This window comes from Gracilinanus agilis, chromosome 2, assembly GCF_016433145.1.
Source record: "Gracilinanus agilis isolate LMUSP501 chromosome 2, AgileGrace, whole genome shotgun sequence".
NCBI lineage: Eukaryota > Metazoa > Chordata > Mammalia > Didelphimorphia > Didelphidae > Gracilinanus > Gracilinanus agilis.
In genome coordinates, this window is record NC_058131.1 from 315459803 (window position 1) to 315482892 (window position 23090).

The 23090-nt window shown below is 46.9% G+C and overlaps 1 protein-coding gene across 3 annotated transcripts in view; it reads right to left on the bottom strand.

Annotated features, from left to right (window-relative positions):
- Positions 1-2387: 2387 nt before the first annotated feature.
- LMX1B (LIM homeobox transcription factor 1 beta) overlaps positions 2388-23090 on the bottom strand; it is a 184789-nt gene continuing 164086 nt past the window's right edge. Inside the window, exons 3-8 of one of the 3 annotated variants that reach the window (XM_044664226.1) lie at positions 12729-12961; positions 7368-7546; positions 6406-6483; positions 6199-6265; positions 3704-3847; positions 2388-2615 (exon numbers count right to left, since the gene is read on the bottom strand). In XM_044664226.1, the coding sequence (XP_044520161.1) occupies positions 2458-2615; positions 3704-3847; positions 6199-6265; positions 6406-6483; positions 7368-7546; positions 12729-12961 (859 nt within the window). In that variant the 3' untranslated portion in view covers positions 2388-2457. Of the gene's footprint in view, positions 2616-3682; positions 3848-6153; positions 6266-6405; positions 6484-7367; positions 7547-12728; positions 12962-23090 lie in introns of all 3 variants that reach the window. The other 2 variants (XM_044664225.1, XM_044664224.1) reach the window with 2 other exon arrangements.

Here is a 23090-nt window from a genome sequence, read left to right on the forward strand (position 1 = left end):
GCAGAAAGAGAAGCCCAGTGTTGAAAAAAGAGGGAGGCCAGAGCTCTCTGCTGTGGTCAGACTACACTTGGGTATCATGTCTGATTCAGAATGCCATCGTTTAGGAGGGTCATTGACAAGCACATTCCAAGGATAGTGAACAGGATGCTGAGGGGACTGGAGTCCATGCCATGTAAGGATTCACTGAAGCAACAGCAGATTTTTAGTCTGAGGAAGACCTGGGAGAGGGGAGGGACAGCGGAGGGACATGATAGCTATCTTCAAGTACTTGGAGTGCTCTCATTGGAAAAGGAATTAAATACTCCTGCTTGGCAATAAATCTAGGAGTGATGGGTGGAAATTACAAAAAGGAAAATTTTAAGAAAAATTTCCTAATAAGTAGGAGGTAGTGAAGTGGGGATTCCTGTTCAGAGAGGAGCTGGACTGGATGTCTTTTGAAGTCTCTTCTAGTTCTGAGCTCCTGTGTCCCAGGTTTCTCCCCGTCCCACAGGTCTCTCCCTAAAGAATGTGTCCCTTTCTTTGTCCTCCAGGCTGACTTATCTTTCTCTGTCACTGTCTGGCAGTTTAAGGCCTGGAATACCCAAGCCACAAGAATGGCCTCTTCTTTCTCTAGCTCTCCTTCCATGTCAGGCTGGAAGAATTCAGTGAAAAATGTGAATACTAGGTCACTGCCCTTTCCTTAGAGATGTGGCTTGCACCTCCCTTCCCCTCTTCCTCAATCCCTTGACTATTTGTCCCCCATCCTTCCTGAGTTCCTCTTCTTAAAACACCAGGCAGACAGGTAGAGGCTGATGGGAAGGAGTCCTGAATCTGTCTCCTGGCAAGCCCTTCTCATTGCCAAGGATCTTGGATTCCCTTCCCAGCTGTTTTTAAATTGAGTTTCTCCCTGCTGGGGAAAGGTGAGGTCATCACTCATCTCTATATAGCTCCCAGGGTCTTTCTTAGCTGGGATGTTCCGCCCCAAGGGGCCAGGAACTTTATTTCAGGTTTGTAAACTGGGGAGCTTGAGGCAGGGCTGAGAAAAAGGAGGAGACATTTCAGGGAAGAAGGAAGGCAAAGGGAAAAGTCATGTTCCTTTGGAGTGAGCCATCCAAAACCCCCATCCCATATTCCTAATGCCCTCAGATAGCCTAGATCAACTCCTCCTCCCACAAAGTTCCCTCTTGTTTCCTATCCTTTATCTCTGCCCATACACTGACAGGTCCCTGGGACACCATTGCCTCTTCCCCTCTCCATCCTGGTAGATTGAAGAAGGGGTGACAGTGTGGTCCAAGGGGTCCAGAAGATCTGGGCCCTAAGCCCTACTGTACCACTCCCTCCCTATATGGTCAGGTTCCTTCTTCTCTCTGGGTCTCGGTTTCCTCCTGTGTGAAATGAAGGTGGGCTGGACTATGAATTCTTAGGTCCTTTTCAGCTCTAACACACACTCTAGACCTAGTACAGAAGTCTGCCAGTCCCCATGGGAACCAGTCCTCTCACGCAATGTTTGAGGAGCCTTCTGGAGACAAGTCAGGCTTTTTCAAAGGTGAGTTTTTGTGGGAGGGGAGGGGGGAGAGGGTTTGGGCTAGGTTTATGAAGAAAGAGGGAAAGCACCTCTGAAATGCCCCTGCTGGGAACCTTGCCCCACCTCCCATCTCAGTTCTGCCCCGGAAGGGACAGCTTTACAGGATACAGAGCCAGTGATGTCTCCAAATGGAAAACCTAGAGAGAGAAGCCTGGGGACCCAGACTCTTCTGGCCCGGCGTGCCAGCCTCTGCCCTGGCCAGGCCTGATCCTGGCAGGGGGAGGGAGAGGAAGGAGGAGAGAGAGGAAACCAAGCCACGCGTCACAGATACGTTCACTTCTCACAGGCTAACTGGCAACTTGTCCACAATTAAGAGTTCTGGGGCATGCAGTGAGGGGCCTCTGCCAGGGGAGGGGGTTCTCTTGGGGGCAAGGCCTCTGCTGGAGGCTGGGCCACAGCAGGTGTCGTTCATGAGGGGAGGGGGTTTAAAAAAATATATCAAATTTAAGCTTCCAAAAAAAGACCAGGAACAGGAGGACGAGGACAACTGGGAGGAGGAAGAGGAAGCCCCCTGGGGAGGGTCCGAGGGCAGAGGAGAGTGTTGGAAGGGGAGGCAGAGGGGCAGGCGGCCAGTCTGTCCATGTGCCCTGCCTGGGGGTTCCTTTAGGGTAATAGTTCTCTATCGGCAAGAAAAGCCCCTGGGCCCAGGCCCCTCGGTGCTCCTGTTCGGGGCAGCCCAGGTGGGAACCACAGAAGATGGGCTGGAAATCCCAGGAGCCACATGGGCTGGGCCAGGGGCTGTAGGAGCCACAGAGGCTGGGAGGGGCCAGGCCAGGATGGGCCAGGCCAGTTGGGAGGGCTGGGCACCATATGGCTGTTGAGTCTGTCTGGGCAGCTCGGCTGGCCTGCCCACCTCCTCTACCCGCCGGCCAGCCCTGGGGCTCCATTCTCTCTCAGGATGCGAAGTAGGAACTCTGCATGGAGTAGAGCCTGTCGATGGGGTTCCCTACTCGTGCCTGGAGGGAGCCCACGTCGGAGGAGCCCAGGAAACAGTCGCTCAGACTCGTTAACGAGGTATCACTGTCAATGTCGTGGAAAATGGAGTCGTTCCCTGAGGAGCAGACACTGGGTCAGAGCCTGGACCTTGGCCCCAGGAACCCCCATCCAGCAAGTATAGAACCACATGGACCCCTGACCACCCAATCTGTGTAGAAATGGTGGAAAGGACAAGATGGCCAAGGCCTGCCCTCCCAGAAGCTCTTGTACATGTGAGATTTCTTCTACTGGTCTAAGGACACCAGGAGACTAGAGGAGGTCTCCATGGGCCTGTTCTTTACCCCAGAGAAGTTCTGAAGCCCTCCCCTTGCAACCAGATGAATCCCTCTTTTCTTTCTCTCATCTCCTTGTAGCCTCACGCCTCCCAGCCAGGGTCCCTCCCAAGACTCCTCCAAAGTGCCAGGTTCAAGCCTCCAGCCCCAAGGAAGCCCCCAGAGCCTGATGTCAGGGAATGCCCATGCAAGGGCACAGATTGGGTGAGGAGCAAGGCCAATCCTGATTCCTTTACTGCTGTCAAGAATAGATGGATGGACTTGGTCTGACTTACTGCTGAGTTGGAATGGCTTGGTTCTGGTAGGTATTGGGCTAGGGGTAAAGGTAGGATGAGCTGGTCCCCTAGCACTTCCTCAATTTTGCTCCTAGGTAATATTTGAGATGGGGGTCAGGGGAGGAGCAGAACACTCTTCCTGAACACCATCTCCACAGAGCACTTTAGGATGATGGATAATGCTACAGAAACTAGTACCAGCAGCCCATCTTGTAAAAGCTGCAATTGAGATATTCCCCAAACACGTACCAGAGAGAGGCTAGGGGCTCAAGGCAGAAGGGATGTGAGGGCCCAGAACCTTAAGGGGTTAGTCCAGAAGGGCACAGAGGAAAGGGGTCAGGGGAGGCCAGGGGCATAGATGCTAGAAAACATGGAGCCCGAGAGCCCTAATAGGGAGATCAGAGGAATGCAGAGGGAAGGGACATGGGGCTGAAAAGCTCCAAGGGAGCCCAGGAACTTGGGCCCTGGTGGGGGCCCAGGAGCTCAAGATATGCAGGACAGGGGCCATGGGGCCTGGGACCCTATGGGGGACTGGGGTACCCTGGGGCCACAGGGCAGTGGGGCTGGTGGCTTACCATAGGGGTTCATGTGGTCACCTGGCATTTGAGGAGGCGTGAGACCCTGCTGGAAAGGGTCACTGCTACCGTAGGTACTCTGTTCCATGGCAACAATGGGCTGTTGGGGTGGGGCCAGTGGTGTGTATGATGCCATCATTCCTTCCATTCGGTTGGACAGGACCTCTGTAGGGAAATGAGAAGGTTCTTCATTGTACTCAACATATACCCAAGGCCGTGCAAGAACAACTGGTGCAAGGCAGAGGCACCGAAACTCGGTATTAATGAGAAATCAGAGAAGAATTTTCAGGGATTTAAATAGATTGTAAGCTCCTTGAGGGCAGGGACCATTTCACTTTTGCTTTTATATTTCCAGCATCTAGTATGATGCTTGATAATTATTAAATTACCATTAAATATTACTATTAAATTAGGCATTCACTAATTTTTGCTGAGATTCTGCTCCCAGGACTCTGTCTCAGAGGTATACTTCAGGGAGAACCAAGATCACCATTCCTGATCACTCTCATTGCACATGAGAACAGTCCAACAAACCCTTCACCTTCTAGACCAGGGGTCGGCAACGTATGGCTCTCGAGCCATATCTGGCTCTTTTGAGGGCCAGATATGGCTCTTTCTGCAGGAGCCATAAAGTCAATTTTTTTTCAGGCGCTGTTACAGGAGTGCACACTGTGAGCACTGTATGGCTCTCATGAAATGACATTTTTAAAAATGTGGCGTTTATGGCTCTCACGGCCAAAAAGGTTGCCGACCCCTGTCTAGAGATACATAACCCCACCTCAGACAAGAGCTTCAGTTTCCTTTCCCAGAACTGTTTATCAAGGAAGAGGCTGCCTGTGCCTCAACCCCGGGGGTGGAGAATCTCAGAGGTGAAAGGCATCTGAGAGGGCATTTATTAGCCAAATCTGTGCCAAAACATAAATGCTCTCCCTCCATGTCCTCTCAGACAAAGATCTAGCTAGCCTTCACTCAAAGACTTCTCAGAGATGGAGAACTCATTAGCTCCCAAGGTAGCATCTGAATAATTCTAGGTGGTAGTTTTTCCTGTCATGGAGCACAAATTCATCTCTACCACTTTTGCCTGCTGGTCCTAGTTTTGCTCTCTAGAACCAAGCAGAAGTCGAATCCCTCTTTCATTTGAAAACCCTTCAGCTAATTAAAGGAGATAGCTTTAATGTTCCTTGTAAGTCTTCTCTTCTGTAGGCCAAATATCCTCCATTAACTAATTTTCATATGGTATAATCTCCAGTCCCATTAACCTCTTCTGAACATACACTAGATGGTCAATGTCCTCTCTAAAATGTGGCACTCTGCATTGAACAAAATACTCCAGATGTGGCTTAATCAGGATAGAAGATTTCCCTTTCTCTCCTCTTTGACATTACCACCCCAGCAGCCTGTCACAGAAGCTTTGTTGGCTGCCATTTCATACCATTGACTCATAATAAGCTCGAAGTTCATTAAAACTTTCAAATCTCTTTCAAGGAAAATATTTCCCAGTTATATCTCTCCCACCCACCCACTCCATCCTATACTTGGGTAGTTGATTACTTGAACCCAAGTGTAGGATTTTATCTTAATCCTGATTAAATTCACCTTATCAGATTTAGCCCATCCTTCAAGCCTTGATAGTGTGGACCACACTCTATAAACTTCTCCTGTCCTCCTACCAGAGCACACCATCCATCCTAGCCAGTCTGGATACCAGAGACATGATCAGGAAAGGAAAGAGCTTCAAGTTTGAATTCTGAGGGTCTGGGCTCAAGTTCTAGGATTGCTACTTACTAGCTATGGGGCCATGGGGTGACTCCTTTTCCTTCTGTGGGCCCCATTTTCTTCAAATATAAAACAAGGGAGTGGTGGTGGATGAGCTCATGGATTCTTAACCTTTTTTGTGTGTCATGGACCCTTCCTTTGACAGTCTGATGAAACCTGTGGACCCCCTCCTTCTAATAATGTTTTGAAATGCATAAAATCAAATGCATAGGATTACAAAAGAAACAATATTGAAATAGTTTTGAAAATACTTTTTAAAACAAGTTCATAGGCCCTGGGTTAAAAGTCCCTGGACTATATGATCTCTAGCATTCCTTCCAGCACTAAGTCCTTAGATCTTATGTTCACTTTTGGAGTCAGGGCTGGGCCCCAAATACCCTTAACACTCTTCAAGAGGCAGCCTTGTGTCCCCTATGCAGGAGGTTGACTTCTCTTTTTAAGCTTCCTAATATTCTCTTCTAGGACAATACTGGAGACTGCACAGAACTGATCTGCAATCGGTCCTCTTATTTCTAGGAACTGAGTGAAGTTCAAGGAAACAAGGCCCTTGATCAATATATATATATATATATGTATATATGTATATACATATATATATATATATTTTCTAATCATGCCACCTCTCAGTCTCTGTTTTGTTTTTTCCTAACAGAAAAGGCCTTTGCCTGACTTGACATGGCCTTACTCCATGGAACCTTTGCTCCTACAGCACTGAGAAGCCCTACCCTTCACACACATACCTTGCCCCAGCCGCTGTGAGTTCTGCTGCTCCTGCTGCTGCTGGTGCCTCCTTGCCAGCTTCTTCATCTGCACAAGGAGAAGATAGGCCATGTCAGTGGAGATGCAGCCCTACTCACCTTCCCACTGTTGGAGAAGGAGTAGGTAGAACAATAAAGGAGAAGTGGGAAAGGAAATAAGAAGTAAAAATGAAGCGGTCGTTCGCTCACCTTGGCTCTCTGGTTCTGGAACCAGACCTGGACCACACGGACGCTGAGCCCTGTTTCAGCAGCGAGTGTCTCTCGGACCTGCTCAGGGAGAGAAGAGGCACCAGTCAGCTCCCTCTATCCCCCACCCTCAAGCTATGCTTTACTTCCAAGAATGGTCTAAGCTGACTCAGCTTCTCTCAGGAGAAATAAATCTTCATCTGCAAAGAGCCAGGAAGCGATCTAGAAAAATAGCCTTAGGAAGGCACCCAGGACTTCAATTCCCCCTATCAAGTGAGATATTGTCCTAGTTGGAAGCATGCAGCTCGTGAATGCTTCCTGAGACCTACGAATACCAGCTTTCATTTCTATAAAGTCACTTTTGGATTGCTCTAATCGACAGGACCTACTTCCTTAGTTCAAGCCTAAATCTGCTTCCCTTTAGCCTCCATTCATTAGTTCTAGTTCTACCCTCTTGGAACAAACAGAAAAATTGAATCTCTCTTCCCCATAAAAAAGCCTCAAATATTTGATGACTTTGATCTCTTTTCTTCTTCTCTAGGATAAATACCCTCAAATCCTTGCTATGGGTACATCTTGTTCAACCCATAACACAGTAATATAACTCTTTAATATTTGTTATAAGTGGCCATTCAGCCTCTAAAAATCTCCAGGAATGGAGAAGGCATTCTTATCTCAGGCTATCTATTCTAAGTTTTGGACTTGCCAAACCAGTATGTCTGAGTCAGGCTTCAAACCCAAGTCTTCTGACCTCAAATCCAGGATGACCTCACCTTGATTGGTGAGCAATAAAGAGCCAACTTCCAGGCCCCTTCAGCCCCAGGAATGCCGGGATCCTTAGAAGGTGGATGGAGCAGGGTAATAAATACCCTGATTTCTCCCAGGTCAGGATGAGAGGGAGTATGAATAGGAAGAAAAAAGCAAGCTCTGTTAGTGGTCAAGCAGAGGTACCTGAGAGGACTCACCTTTCGACAGGGCTTGGAGGAAACCTCAAAGGAAGCCTTGAATGCTCTCCTCTGCTGTGTGGTGAGGATGGTCCTGGGCCGCTTCGGCCTCCTGGGGTCCTTCCCATCATCACTACCTTTGCCCTGGCCGCCCTGGCCTTTGGCAGGCTTCACATCGCCGTCTTCCTCATCACTTTTCACTATGGACAACACATTGGGAACATGATTAGGGACCTTTGGGGCCACCAAGGAGTAGGAAAATTGAGATGCTGGCAAAACCTCATTCTAATAAGCCACCATCATCCTAGACATAGCTTCTGAGTCGATTCCCTGGTCACCTCAGCCAGTGGCTCATGTTGGCTGTTATGCTTCTTCTATTTGAGTTTATTTCTCCTTCTGGGATGGGGACGAGGGAAAGTAAAAAAATATAACTCTAGTTCACATTTCTATAGTGCCTCACAACCACCAAGTAGAAGAGAGTATTACAAGCATTATTAACCTCCTTTTACAGATGGGAAAACTGAGGTTTGGAGAGAGGAAGTGGTTTGTCCATAGTTATATAGCCATGAAATGTCAGGGGCAGAACTTAAACTCAGGACCAAGGCTCTTCCTACTACACAGGTCTGTCATGGCCTCCCCTTTCCCCATGAAGGGCTACATCTAGCCCCTGCTCACCCTGATACCAAGGTCAGAGATTGAGATATCCAAGGGGAAACAACAAGAGCTTCTATGAGGGTCCTAGAGGAATGGATGATTGACAGGCAAGAAACACTCAAATACATAGAAATTCATTTGCACAAATAATGTCAGTGTTTCAAGGACCTAGGATTTAATCAGGAACTCTCTGTTCACAGAGATCATATGTACGTCTATCATCTATAACTTATTGTCTCATAACACACAAATACGCACAATGCATATTCATACATCCTCATACAGGCACATACGTTTAATGTGCACATCTATACTGTCATACATTGCTCAACTGGCTGCCCTACTCAGGGACTTCTCTGACCTTTCCACCATGGCCCAGGAAACTCCATTATGGGAAAACCTCATCATCCTAATTCTTAGTTCCTTGCTATACTCTTCCTCATCATGACCTCCTGCCTCTAATTGGAGCATGGGACTATGAATTCCAAACCTCCATTTAGGAGAAGGCACAGTTTGGAATCTTCTCATTTCTCACCTGGCTTCTCCACCATGATCCACCATTCAGTACTATCTCCTTTCCCATCTCCACCCCCAGTTTTGGGCATTTTGTGTTTTGTCTTTCCTCATTAGACAGTAAGCTTCTCGAGGGCAGGGTCTGCCTTCTTCCCCCTCATATTTCTATCCTCAGTTCTTAGCATGGTACCTGCCACATGTTGTTCAGAAATTTCAGTAGTGTCCAACTCTTTATGACCCAATTTACAGTTGTCTGGGTAAAGATACTGGAGTGGTTTTCCATTTCCTCCTCCAGCTCATTTTACAGATGAGGAAACTGAGGCAAACAGGGTTAAGTGACTTGGCATCCTGAGCAAAAACCCACTTTAAAATACATGTTCCTCATCCTTGCACTCCCAGCAAATGCAACTGGGCAAACACTTATTAAACTTGCTGGGTACTGGGATGAGGAAACAAAACAATTTAATCATTCTTGCTCTTAAGGATTTTGATTTCAGAAAAAGTTGGAAAGATCTGCAGGAACTGATGCAGAGTGAAACAAGCAGAACTCGGGGAGCATTGTACACAGTAGCAGCAATATTGGATGATGATTATCTGTGGAAACGTGTCTACTCTCAGCATTGCAACGATCTGGGACAATCCTGTAAGACTTTTGATGGGGAATGCTATTGACCTCCAGAGAGAGAGAACTGCTGGGGTCGTCTTTCACATCAGTTTATTAATTTATTATTATTATTTATTATTAGTTTATTAATGGGGATTTGATTATGTATGATTTTGCTTTTACAACAGTGACCAATATGGAAGTGGGTTTGTAACAATCCAGGCATGAGGGACAGCCTGGGCAAAGGTACTGAGAGGAGAAGTGGAATACTGAGCCAGAGTAACGTCTGCATAAGTTAGAGGAGACGATGTCAGAGGCAGCGTGAAGAAAAAACAAACAAAACTCGACAAGTGATCACATATGGTGGGTGAAAGAGCAAGGATCTCACCTAGTTAATGGAACCCAAACATATAGGTCTGCGAACAAGGACATTGTACAGGTTCCTCCAGCCACAAATGATCACAGGAACACATTCTATACACAACCCAAAGACATACACTTGTACTTCCACACACATACACAAAACATGCACATGCCCCCCATGTTTCACATCTTTATAAACATTCATGTCCATGTTCTCACATAGATAAGCGCGCTTCTACACACAAAGGCACTAGGCTGTAGTGGGAAGAGTGCTCCGCTTGAATTCACAAGATAAATTCAGATTTTGTTTCCAACACTTCTAATCTCCTAATCTTGGGCCAGCCCTTTTCCCATTCTGAACTTCAACTTCTTCATCTATAAAATGGGAATAATAATTCTCATACTACTTACCTCAAAAGGCTGCTGCAAGGAAAGCATTTTTAAAACCTTAAATTGCTATAGTTAAAAACTATATATGTGTATGTTTATATAGACAGTTTAATATACATATTAATTAATATATATTATATATAGTTTCTATACATATAGTTTAAAATCTTTAAGTGCTATATATAAAACTATATATATTTAAGTACTACATATAACTTTAGAGTTATTTTTGTTTGTATGGGACTAGTTATTTTTTTGCAATGCATGCAGTTTAGCCTGGCTTAACACCTTGCACATAGTAGGCACTCAGTACATATTAGATTGGTAGACAGATTTATTAGCCCAATTTTCCAGAGGAAACTGAGGCCCTTAACTAAAGCGACACAGATAGTAAACAGTGGATGTGAGACTTAGCCTCGGGCTTAGGTTTCACTGGCCAGTGACCTTAGAGGTCATGTGCTGCTGTTGGGTCCTTTTCAGTCATGCCCCACTCTTCGTGGCCCCATTTGGGGTTTTCTTGGTAAAAGTTTTGGCAAGTTTGTTATTTCCTTCTCCAGCTCATTTTATAGATGAGGATACTGAGATCCAGAGAAATAACCTGCCCAAGTAAGTCACCAGGCTTGGTCTTGAGCCAATATGCTTGCTCTTTCAAGTAGCTCGGTTAGAAAAATATGCCCAGGCAGCTTCTGCTCCCCTCTCCCTTTTAATGTATAGGATTCATCTCTTCCCCTGTCCCCCCTCCCAGGGCATTTGGGTTGACTCGGGATTTCTCCTATTCTCCAATCCTGCTCTCTGCCCACTTATGAACCTCTGATGTTAGTGTCAAGCAGCCTTCTTCCTGTGACCTGCCATAGTGTATTCCTCAAATGATTTAAATTGAGGCTCCAGGTCCACCTCTTTCAGGAAATCTTAGATTAGCCCTCCCTCTGGTCACTTTTTTTTTTTAAACCCTTCCATCTTGGAATCAATGCTGTGTATTGGTTCTAAGGCAGAATTGCAATAAGTGCTAGATTATGGGAGTTAAGTGACTTGCCCAGGGTCACACAGCTAGAAAGTGTCTAAGGCCAAATTTGAACCTAGGACTTCCTGTCTCTAGGCCTGGCTCTCCATCCACTGAGCCACTGAGCTGCCCCCTGGTCACTTCTTTACTTACTCTGAACCCCTATAGAACATTGTGTCTCATGTTATTCTGTACTCATCTATGTTCAACTCTTGATTTTCTTCTCATTATCTCTATGTCCCCTCCACTAGCCTCAGCCCCTCAAGGTCTCTAATCCAAAGTCCCTTCAATTCCCCTTTCCCCGACTGGTACAGGTATCCTCTAGAGTACCACTGAAGTGAAATGTGTGTAATTAGAATTTCCGTACCCTAAAAATACTATTCCCAGCACCCCACTCTCCTTTCTGACATAATGTGCTGACATAGGGAGGATATAAATTTTGTGCAGCTCCACCTCTCGCTCTCTCTTCCCTTCTTGTCCTGGCTTTGGTGGAGTGGCCTTTTAAACAGACGAGGAGAACTTCGTCACGTGGTCTTAATTTTTTTAGGTAATTGGTTGTTTTTTTTTTTAACTTCTATTTTCCTTTTATTCCTTCTACTTCAATTCTTCCTTTTTTATTTAATAATTTTTATTTTTTAGAAAAGTTATCCATGGTTACATGATTCATGTTCTTACTTTCGCCTTCACCCCCTGACCTCCTCCCCCCATAGCCAACACACATATCCTCTGGTTTTAACATGATTATTAATAAACTTTATAAAATATAATTCTTGGAGTGTTGGATATTAATTTAAATCCTACAAATATAAAAATCTTGACTTCCAGGGAAGTCGCTACCACACAATAAAGCCAATTTTAATGTTGGGTGGCTCTGATTATTAGAATGTTCTTAATGTTAAGTGAAATCTATCTCTTTATAAAGATGCTCATTTCCCTGAGAGTCCCCCAAATACTTAGAGGTAGCAAAGATATTTCTCCTTACCTAGGCAAAATATTACCAGTTTTGTCAACCAATTGAGAGGGGGGGTACAACCACATCCAGAATGCTGCTTCACTCTGTCAAGGCTCTTCCAAAAATGTGTTGCACCCAAATGGACACAGTATTCTAAATGTGATCTGACTAAGGGAGAAGTCAGGGGGACCGGTCTTAGGGTCAGTTGCGCTGAGAGGCGGCTCACTTTCTGCTCTTCCCTGGCCAGTGAAAGGCCTCAGAATGGTCGGGCCTCTGACCAGAAGAGAGAGAAGTCCTTTCTCTCCCAAGCCCATCACAAACTCACCAGTAGGGACTGACTTAGAGAAGGAAATGACAAACCACTCCAGTATCTTTGGATACTGGAAAGAAAACCCCAGGGACAGTCATGGCAAGCTGTGGTCCATAGGGTCACAAAGAGTCAGACATGACTGGACAACAATAAGGATTGACTCCTGGACCACAGAACCTGCAGTGCTATACCGAGGGCCATGCTATCCTCTTCAGGCATCATGAGATTGTGAGACTGGAGAATTTGATAAGTTTTTCAGGGAGAAAAAGTCTCTTACATCACAGAGGGCAGGTCGTGATGATCTGAAGGGGCTAGCCAAGGTCTGTAGCTCCCTGGCTCAGAGGAGCTCTCCCAGGGATGTGGCCCGAGAAGAGACTGAGCCATTGGGCTTGAGAGTCATAGAGGACCAGGCTGGGGGACAGGGCAGCAGCCCTAGAAAGGCCAAAGCCACCCAGGCATTGGGCTCTGGAGTGTTCCTCCTGTCCTGCCTCTTCCCAAGACGGATTCTCTCCTTGCCACCTGATTCTCTTCACCCCCCCAACCCACCCCCATCAGCCCATGGCTCTTCCCAGAAGTGGGATGCAGGGGGGACTCACCAGAGTCTGACTCATCTGGGCTCACAGAGCTGAGCAAGTCTTTCTCCTTCTCGTAGTCACTCTTGCAGAGCAGTTGGCCCTCCTTGAGCACGAACTCATCGCCTTTCCGGAGCTGCCGCTCACACACGCAGCAGCAGAAGCAGCTGAGATGGTACACGCATTCTAGGGCCCGCATCACGAACTCCGTGGGTGCAATCTTCTCCATGCAGCCACTGCACTTGGCTGCAAACAGTCTGTTGGGGGATAGGGGGGACGAGAAGACTTCAGACACAGGGTGGATCTCTCCACCCTGTTAAGTGGGACAGAGCCCTTGGCTGCAGGGGTAGGGGGTGGTTGCTAAGGGAACAGGGTGGGTCTGCTCAAATAGCCCCCTTCTTCAAACCCCATCTCTACAGAGGCCACCTCTCAATATACACATATCTGTATATATGTATGTACTAATTATGGGGGTATGAGGAGTCTGCCCAATGGGCCTCTTGGGTCCCGATCCAGAGATAAGAGGAGCTTTGTTCCCTGAGCTCAGGCCTTCTCAATTGTTATAAAAGTTAGAAGGGACTTTAGAGATCATCCAAACCCCTCATTCAACCCAGTTCTCCTGACTCCCATTCCACAGTTCTGCTCACTGTTTGGTGGGACCCAAGGATGCCCCCAGGGCCTTGGCCCAGAGTCACTGTGAGCTGAGAGATACATGAGAAGAATCCCTGCCCCCTAAAATCTTGGAAGCATCAGGAGTGGATAGATTCCCTTGCCTTAGCTTCAGGCAGGAGCTTAGAGGATAGATGAAAGGAAAGATCAAGACAAGAGCAAGGACACTAGTCACCCATAAAGAAGTGATTTGTCTGTGCCTCGTCCTTCCTTGAAGAGAGACATACAACCTCTCAAAGGGAGAATGGTACATACAGTTTCAGGAGTAGTTATTATGGACAGGCCTTTTTCTTTGGTACAAAATGGGGAGGACGGGTGTCAGGTTTTGAGGGCAAGAAGGAGAAAAGATTTCTAGAAGCGATTGTGATATAAAAACAAAAGATATCAACAAAACGCATGTTTTAATAGTTCTTTTCAGCTGTTCCAAGCTTGTCTGAGGCTGTTTCATTATAAGAGTAAGACAGGAACCAGAAGGCTTAAAAGAGAAGGTGGCCCCAGGCCAAGGGAACCCCTCAACGGAGGGTTTGAAAAATTCCTCCTCTCACCTATCCATCCACATCATTACGGTGCAGTGGATAGAGCACTAAGCCCAAAGTCAGGAAGACAAGTTCAAATCTGATTTCAGACACTAGCTATATGACCCTAGGCAAGTCACTTAACCTGCCTGCCTCAGTTTCTTCAACTGTAAAATGGGGATAATAATATCCCCTACCTCCCAGAGTTGTTGTGAAAATTTAATGAGGTAACATTTGTAAAGTACTTAATACACAATAGGTACATAATAGGCAGTCAATTAACAAAATCAGTAAAAATTGAGTAAGTACCTTTTATATACCAAGCACTGTGCCTATGTGCTCAGAATATAAAAAGAGGCAAAGGACCGTGGCTATCCTAAAGGAATTCACAATATATACAAATACAACATATAAACAAATATATAGGTATATGAAATAAGCTGTATATAGGATAAAGAGGAAAAGGAAAGCACTGGGAATTGAGACCTTGGGGAAGGCTTCCTAGAGAAGGTGGGATTTTAGTTGGGACTTCAAAGTACCCAGGGAAGTCAGTTGTCAGAATGGAGAAGGCAGAGTATTCCAGGGATGGAGTACAGACTGAGAAAATGCCCTGAGCGGAAAGTTAGGGAATCTTGTTCATGGAATAACCACAAGGCCAGGGTCATTGTCTCAAAGAGTACATGCTGGAGAGGAAAGTGTAAGAAGACTGGGAAGGTAGAAGAGGGGTAGGATTAAAAGGGCTTTGAATTCCAAAAGAGCATTTTGTATTGGCTCCTGGAAGCAATAGGGAGCTACTGGAGTTTATTGAGTAGGGCAGTGACATGATCAAATGTGTTATAGGAAAATCCCTTTAGAAGTATCTCAAGAAAAGTTGGATTGAAGTGGGGAGAGACTTGAGAATGGCCGGCTATTGCCAGCAGACTATTGCAGTCATCCAGTATGAGGTAATGGGGGCCTGCAGCAGATAGGTAATAGGGTCAGAGGAGAGAAGGGGGTATATTTGAGAGATGTTGCAAAGACGAAATTAGCAGATCTTGGCAACGCCTGGTTGTAGCAAGATGGAGGGTATGGCTGAGATGGGGTGGATGAGTAGCTCATGAGAAGTGAGGAGGTTGAGGAACTGAATAGGGGAGTGTTCGAGGGAGAGCTGATATGTAGGATGAAGTCATCTAGTACAAAAGCAAGAGTTGGGGAGGGCAGAAAATTTGTGAGGACCTGTTGAGGAAGGAAGGGAAGTGTCCTGGAGGAGACAACAGCTACCATGATTTTGCGTGGGTGGTAGATAGGAATAGCAGAACCTCAAAGGAAGAGAGGTTACTGGGTGATGGCTATAGATGGTGGACCTGGACATGGAAATGGGGATCAAGGAGTATCCCAGCTCTCCTGCCTCGACCAATGAGCAGAGGGGAATCAGTGAAGATTCAACCAATGCTAGAGAGGGAAGCCAGGGAGGCTCTGTTGTGTTATCTGGGGGTTTCTGTGATTTTAAAAATGGTCCCACGAATGACCCTGAGCTCCCAGCAATGGGTGCCATTCTGCCCTGAGGGGAGACACCTGGCATTGACTTTGAAGCCTAGTGACTAACTGCCGCCCCCCCAGGACAGTGATCTCCATCTCCCTTGCCTTGACCCCAGGCCAGGCTTCTGGAGGGTGGCCCCCTCTCTCCATTGACTGGCTTATTAGCTGTTTGTTTGGACCTCAGCTTCTTCTCATCCTGTGCCTGCCTCCTGCTTCCAAAGGGCCCTCTGCTTCCGCCTCTTTGTGGGCAAACAGTTTGTAATTGTTTTATTACAACTAATTTATTACGCGCTGGAAGCGCCCAAGCTGTCTCAGAAAAATTTGCTGTTTGAGTTAAGTTCGGTTCAAGGGGTTTGCTCAACAGGCTGGCTCTAAGGAGAGCAGATCTGGGGCCTCCTGGTCCTGGTGGGGTTGTTTACCAAAGGCTTGTCTCGGGGCAGGCAGCGAGAGGGCGAGCGCCCTGCTTAAAGTGTGCTGGGTGACAGACATTGCCTGCTTGCCAACCTGGACCTTGGGAGCTCTTCAGCCTGGCCCTAGCCTGGTCAGCCTTTGGTCACCCCCCTTCCCCAGGCTGGCCTGTTCCCCGGTTACTGTGGGGCTATTTCTAGGGGTTATCAGCACCTCCTATTCAAGGGGTTATCAGCACCTCCTCTGCAGAGGGAGGGAAGAGCAGATGGATGGACACCGAGTCAAGTCTGGGCCAGTGGAGGGAAGGCAGGTGGGCAGCGCTCATTTCCTGCGGAGGGAAAGGAGACTCTCCTATCTCTTGGGATATCTGGGGAGGGAGAGCCCCTTCGCCATTCCCTCCCCAGTCACCAGCAGAGCTAGCATCTCTACCAATTGGGGCTTCCAGCTGCCATGCTCAGGTAGAACGTAGGGCCAGGGAGCTTGCGTGGAATGGGTGATGAGGCTTAACGTTATTTATGGTGGCCGGCGTCAGGGCCTTAATATAAAAGCATGCTGCTGTATCTACGAATGTGTGTGATATCTGTGTGTGTTCACGGGTGCCTTGCATGCTTATATCAAAGCATATGTGTGTGTGTTTGTGTGTGTGCACGCAGGTTAGGTGCCAATCTATAGGCATCACGTGCGTGGCTGCCTGTGTGTATCTCTATATTTAATTATGCACGTGAGCTAATCTGTGCATGTAAGTGTGTTTGCATATGCAACACACACCCAAAGGTATGCCTATATTTGTTCACATATTTTTGCGTACAGGTTGTGGGACTTTGTCGGGGAGCAGGGCTGGGAGCTGCTGCCCTGAACTTAGGGGAACTGAGTCTGGCTGCATGAGCCTCAAAGACCTAGGCCTAGGACTCCACTGGGGAGGGAGAGACAGGGTGTTTGAGAGAAAGCCAATTCTCTAGATGCCTAGCATATCCTCTGGGGTTCTCAGGGACCCCTCCCTGAGTAGCAAGGGCCACCTCAAGGCCACAACAAGGGAGAAGATGCATACATAAAACTCAGAGGAGGATGGATGCTCCAGAAAGCCCAGCTCAGAGTGGGGAGCTGAATTAAGCTCAGAGGCTGGGAACAATGAAAGGATTTAGAGAGGAAAGCAATTTTAGAGAGTATGTGGTCCTGCTCCCCCATTTTACAGATGAGGAACCTGAGGCCAGAAAAGGTGAAGTGACTCATGCCCCATGGTAGCACTGCTAAAATGTGTCAGGATTAGAACCCTGGTCTCCTGAATGCAAATCCAGAGCTTTGACTTGACTTGTTCTGCTGTGGGAATTTAGCAAGGGGCTGAGTGAGAGCCCAGAGCATCTAGCCTAGAGGGGAGCGGGGAGCCTCCATCTTGCACCATCTTGAAATTTGGGGACCAAGAAGGCAACTCTCAACCCATGGTGGACATTGGCCTTGGCTAGTGGGGGTAAGAAGCCAGTCTTGAACTTGAAATCCCCATCTTTGTTCTTAGAGATAATACCATCTCTAAGAATTATGGCCTAGGAATTCAGAGAATACAGGATTTGAAATCAGATCTTGGAATGAATCCTGGTTCCGATGCCACCTATGTGCCTTGGGTAAGTCACTTCTCTTCCTCTGGGTCTCAGTTTCTTCTTTTAAATGAGGGGGCCTGGACTAGATATCTCTAAGGTCTCTTCCAGCTCTAACAATCTACCCCAAGCTCCCTTCCAGCTCTAAGACTTATGAAACTATAACACGGCAAATGCTGGCTGATGTTGGAATCTCCCAAGCTGTGGCCAGCCTGTGGGATCCCACTTCTCCACCCCCCTCCCTTTCCTGCCCCCCCTTTCAGCTGACCACTCTGCTCCCCTATCTTTTATCACTGTCACATGTCTGCATTTTTACAGCCGCTCTTCCTCACCACACTTTGATGGAAAAATTTATGAAGAATCAAATTATTGCTGCTAGGAGAGAATTAAAACAATTTTTCATTTACCAAGTCCCTGGCACTGCTCGGCGGTGCGCCACCTTTGGGAACGCCATCGCTCTTCCCTCCCCGCTCCCATCCCTCTTTATGGCCCCGCAATTGTGCGGCACAGATTACGGCTGTAATTTTCCCCTAATCTGTTCTGGAGCCCAGAAACTGTCATCAGAGTGAAGCGCACCAATGGCATTCATAATGGCAAGGTCGTAATTTGAGCCAGAGCCATGCGTGACTGAGCCCAAGGTGGTAATGGGGCTAAGGGTGAGGCACTGGTAGCCATGGACCTGGGTGCCCACCCTCAGATGGCAAGACCGCAAGGGATGTGCCTGTCAGGGATCCACCTATGTGTCTGCCTATAGAAGTGACAAAACTGGGGACAAAGGGATCTTAAACCTGGGGAAGCTGTCGTCTAGGATGTCTGTGAAGGGAGGGGGTCAAGGAATAGGGCTGTGAAAGAAATGGAAGACGCCTATGTGCAATAGACTTTGGACACAGATTTGGGGAGGGTTCCTGCTGTCTAAATCTGGGATTTAGAGCAAGAAGGGATCTTAGAGATTAATCTAAACCAATCCCTTCACTTTAGAGCTCAAAGGAAATTGCCCAAGGTCACAGAGGAAGCAAAAGGTGGATCTGGGATTTGAACCCGCACCTTCTGATTTCCAAGTATAAGGTTCTTTCCACTATAGAAAACAGGGTGTGGAAAAGGGCTCAGTTCATGCCATCTTTGCTCCTGGAGAGTCATTCACAAATTTTATCAGGAGTGCCTTTTCCCAGTTCCCTCTAGCTGTATCTATCCCTTTCCTTCCATTTCTCTCACCCTATTGCTTCCTTCCCTGGATTTCTTCCTGCCTTTTTAGATCAGGAGGACTCCTAGTAGATGGATTTCAGGGTATCCATGAACTTGGATGGGGGAAAAAATTACATCTTTATTTTCAAAACTGAAATTCATCATTTACTTCAATTCTTAAAAAAACAGTATTCTACTTTAGCTGCTTTTCCTTTTTTTCCCCTTATCCTTCTCTAGAATCTGCTCAGATCCAAGGGGAAGTCACAGGGACAACTTGTTTCTTTCTCAATTCCCTTTAGAATCAAATTTAATTCTGTTGCCATTGCTATGGTCCTTGGGAACCCTGAGATCTCTGGGCAGAGGGGAGCCTAGACTACACTGTGGCATCCCTTTTACTTAGTTTCCTCTTCTGTAAAAATCAAAGGACTGAACTAGAATGTCTAGTAGATCCTTTCCAGATCTAATAAGCTCTATTCTCTATTTGGAAATTCTCTATCCTAAAAACCCTCCCTAACATTCTAGATTTCAAAGGTACTTCATTCTATGCCTATATTTCTTCAGGTGGGAATAAAATAAATCAAATTCTCCCTTGCTGCTGTCTAGCCTGCATCCTCTTTTCTCCCTTTCTCCCCGTCCTAGCCTATTCTTACAGTAATTCCTCTATATCTCTGGGATTCAGGCCACGTGAATTCTCCTTGGGCAAGAGTTCATTGGCTGGGTTCGTCTGCCCTTGGTCATCAAGAACAGAATAGTGGAGGTTGTGTGTGTGGGGGGGGGGTGGCCTTATTTGGGACTCCTGTAAAGCACTCTAAAGCCTTTGCCTGTTCAGTGGTGGGGGCTGAGACAATTGTGGCCAACCCATCAGTGCAGCCAATTTAACAACTGATTTGCAAAGGAAGCTCTGTTAGGCGTGTGGTGCTAATGTCCTTGCAGTGGGGGGTCTATTGCTACTTTCTCCAAACTCATCAACACAATCTATTATTAATACTTCTCGAAAGGCTCTGCTGGGTTATTGCTGCGCAGTGGCAGATACTCGGGGTGTCATCTGTTATCTATATTGCAAAAACATGGGGAATAAAACAAAATGGGGAGACTTTATAAACAAAATGTGTCATTGGTTTGGTCTCGGAGCATCTCCCATGTATAACGCGGCAGGGGGCAGGGGGAGGGTTCTGGGAAGGGGAGCTTGGAGGAAGGCAATGAACTATTGTTTGAAGTTAGGGGGCTGCCTTTTGTCTGCTGGTGCTGTGGCACCATAGAAAGAACAGTAGATTTGGAATCGAGGACCTGGGATCAGATCCTATTTTGGCACTTGATATCTGTGTGACCTTCCCCTCCCTTGGCCTCGATTTTCTCCTTTGCAAAAGGAGATCAATCCATCATTCTTATATCACCTAACTTCCAGGATGGTTGAGAGGAAAATGTTTGGTTTACCTTAAAGGGTTATAGAAATGGGGGCTATTCTTCGCCCCCCAACTCCCGCCCCACATCGTAAGCCTTCTGAGGACAGAGGCTTTACTAATCTCAACTTTGTATATCATTTTTAAGCACAGTGATCTGCACAGAGTAGGCACTTAATAAATGCACACTGACTTCATGTTTGTTGAATTGTATTGATTTGGCCTGAATTGAGCCAGTAGTCCCCCAAAGACAAGGCTAGCCTCCTCCCAGACTCTGGCCTTCCTTCCCAACCCCCTCCCAGCCTTTTGTTAATTGAAAATAAACCATCTCTTCAGCACCTCCTTCTCATTCTCCCCGTTTCCTCCCTTGGTCACTGGGCATTATTTGGGAGCCTGTAACTCCTATTTGTTCCTGGGTGCATCTTCCTGTCTCCCATTGTGGGCTGCATTAATCCCCGATTTTCCTTTCCAATGGGGCCTATTCTCCACGGGGTGGGAGGGAATGTGCAGGCCTGACTCCCTGCTATAGCAACGGGCCCTCCCCAGGGTGGCCCCACAATCTCCTCTGGCCAGCCGGACGCCTTTCCCGAGTGGAGCTGCCCCCAGTAAATCCTCCTTCAAGAAACAAGGCGGATTATGGGGGTCGCTTGCGGCAGACTGAGCCCAGGCCCTCCTCTCTATAGAGTCTCACTCACTCAGAACCCTGCTGCCGCTAACAATGAAAGCCCACTCAGCGCCGCCCAGGAGGACACAAGAGCGGGATTGTGCAGAGGCCTAATTCCACTTTAATACCTTTCCAAGTGCCGAAGCACTCTGAGAGGGCAATTTAACCCCCGAGACCCCGCCAGAGCCCTGCCACAGACTCGAAGGAGAAGAAGAGAATATCGGCGCTGGGAGGGCCTTTAAAACACAGACTGTTAGAAGTGGGGAATGGCTTCGAGATGGTCTGGCCTTCCATGCCCCACGGTTTGCAGGTGAAGAAGCAGACGCCAGGATCACAAAGCTGGGAAGGCTCGGACTCCAAGCCTTCTCTCGGAACCGGCCCGATTTTTCATGGCTCAGCCCCAAGCAGGAGCTGAGAGCTGTAGGGACCCAGACTTCCAGCCTGGTCTCCTTTCCCACTCCTCTTTGCTTGTCTTAAGCCATGTCCCTGCCTGCAGGTGACTTTGGGTAAGCTCCGTGGTGTACACCCCTTCTGGCTGCAGGGCCAGGTTTGCTAGCTAGGAAGCTTAGATACACAGATTCCTTGAATGTTAGAGCTGAAAGGACCTCAGAACATAAAATATTAGCATTGGAAGGGACCCAAAAGATTGCCTAGTTTAACTTCCTTGTTTCGCAGATGACAAGTGAGGCCCTCAAAGAGGAAAGGACTGGTCCAAGGTCACCCAAGTCGGTAGTGATGGAGCCGGGGTAGCACGCTGGTCCTCTGATTCCTAAGTTTATTCTCTTTGCCCTATAACATGCTTCTTCCCTCAGTACCCAGGCTCTAGTCTGGTGATGGAAAACCTATGACACGCATGTCAGCACTGACACACAATAGCCATTTTCGATGACACACAACCCCATGCGGCCACATACAGAGAAGTACGGGGCCGCATGCCGAGGATGAAACATTTGCTGTAGTATAGTGTAGACACTCTGTGCATTATAGATGGCAATTCTACCTATATTAATTTACCTATTTTGGTTTATTAAATACAGTTATATATTATAATGATACATTTTTGTTATTTAAACTATAAATATCACAAAATTATAGTTTTTTTTTCTCAAAATGACATACCACCTGAGTTATGCTCAGTTTTTTGGTGAATTTTGACACACTAAGCTCAAAAGGTTGCCCTTCACTGTTCTAGTCATTAAGGGTGGATCCCAAAAGGTGCCTGGGGGCAAGGGGTACCTTCTTTCCATCAAAGGGACTCGTTGAACCACTGAGAAAACATTTCTAAATTAGACTTCAAGAAGCCACAGCTCTGGATCTGGGTAATGGATGGGTTTCCCCATGCCTTGTCTTGAGTACACTTGGGGAGGCCTGTGCCTGAGAGCAAAACTGTCTCTTTTTGAGTCCTCAGGGCTTGGGCGAGGGCATCGGTAGGCACACACACACACACACACAGTCACAGACACACAGAGACACGAACATAGACACACACACACACACACACACACACACACACACACAGGCATCCCTCGATTAAAAACTTCAGCAATCCCTTCATTGGCCAATCAAGATTCTATTACTGAATACACTGAAATCAACCCACAGATCCTCCAAGACCCTCTAATTGACTCAAAAGTCTCCTTATTGACCTCCCTTCTTTGACTCCTCCTCACCGATTTCTCATCTCATCTTTTCAAGATCCCTCTTGAGATTCTTCACTGTCCCACCATGAGACCTTTCCTTACTAACCCTTCAAGAGTCTCTAACTGACCTCCGTGAGGCTCCCATCACTGATCCCCCAGAGATTCCTTCACAGATCCCCTAAAATCCCTTCCCTGACTCTCCAAACTCCAATCAATGATATCCATTCCTAGTTGCCCTCGGGACAAGAGTCTCTTTACTTTGTTCTTGTTAAATATTTCGTCTACGTGAGAGGGAGTACAACTAGCCCAGAGAGACTGTTTGTTTAATTCAGAGACTTTAACTTCTTTATCCAGCGCTTACTGACCACCTCTCTTGGGAATACACACTTGCAATCAAGAGTTAAAATACTGCTGCTGTTACTGCTCAATACATCTGTGGTTTTGTCTTTGGGGAGAGCACTTCCCTACTAAGTTAAAATAATCCCATTTCTATTGTTGCCGTAAGGTTTGTCTCCCAACCACCCTGCAAGGTAGGTAGTAGTCATTCCCATTTTACGGATGAGGAAACTAAGACTCAGAGAGTTCAAGTTACTTTTCCCTGATTATATAGGTTAGGATCATAGGATTTAGTGGTGGAAGGGACCTTAGTAATCCCCCTAATCGAACTCCATCATTTTACAGATCAGTAAACTGAGGCGATGACTTGCCCAAAGTAGCAAAGCCAGGATTCACACTCAGCCCCTCTGACTTAAAATCCAGTACTTTTACCACTAATGTGTTGTCCTACAGGATTCTCAATTC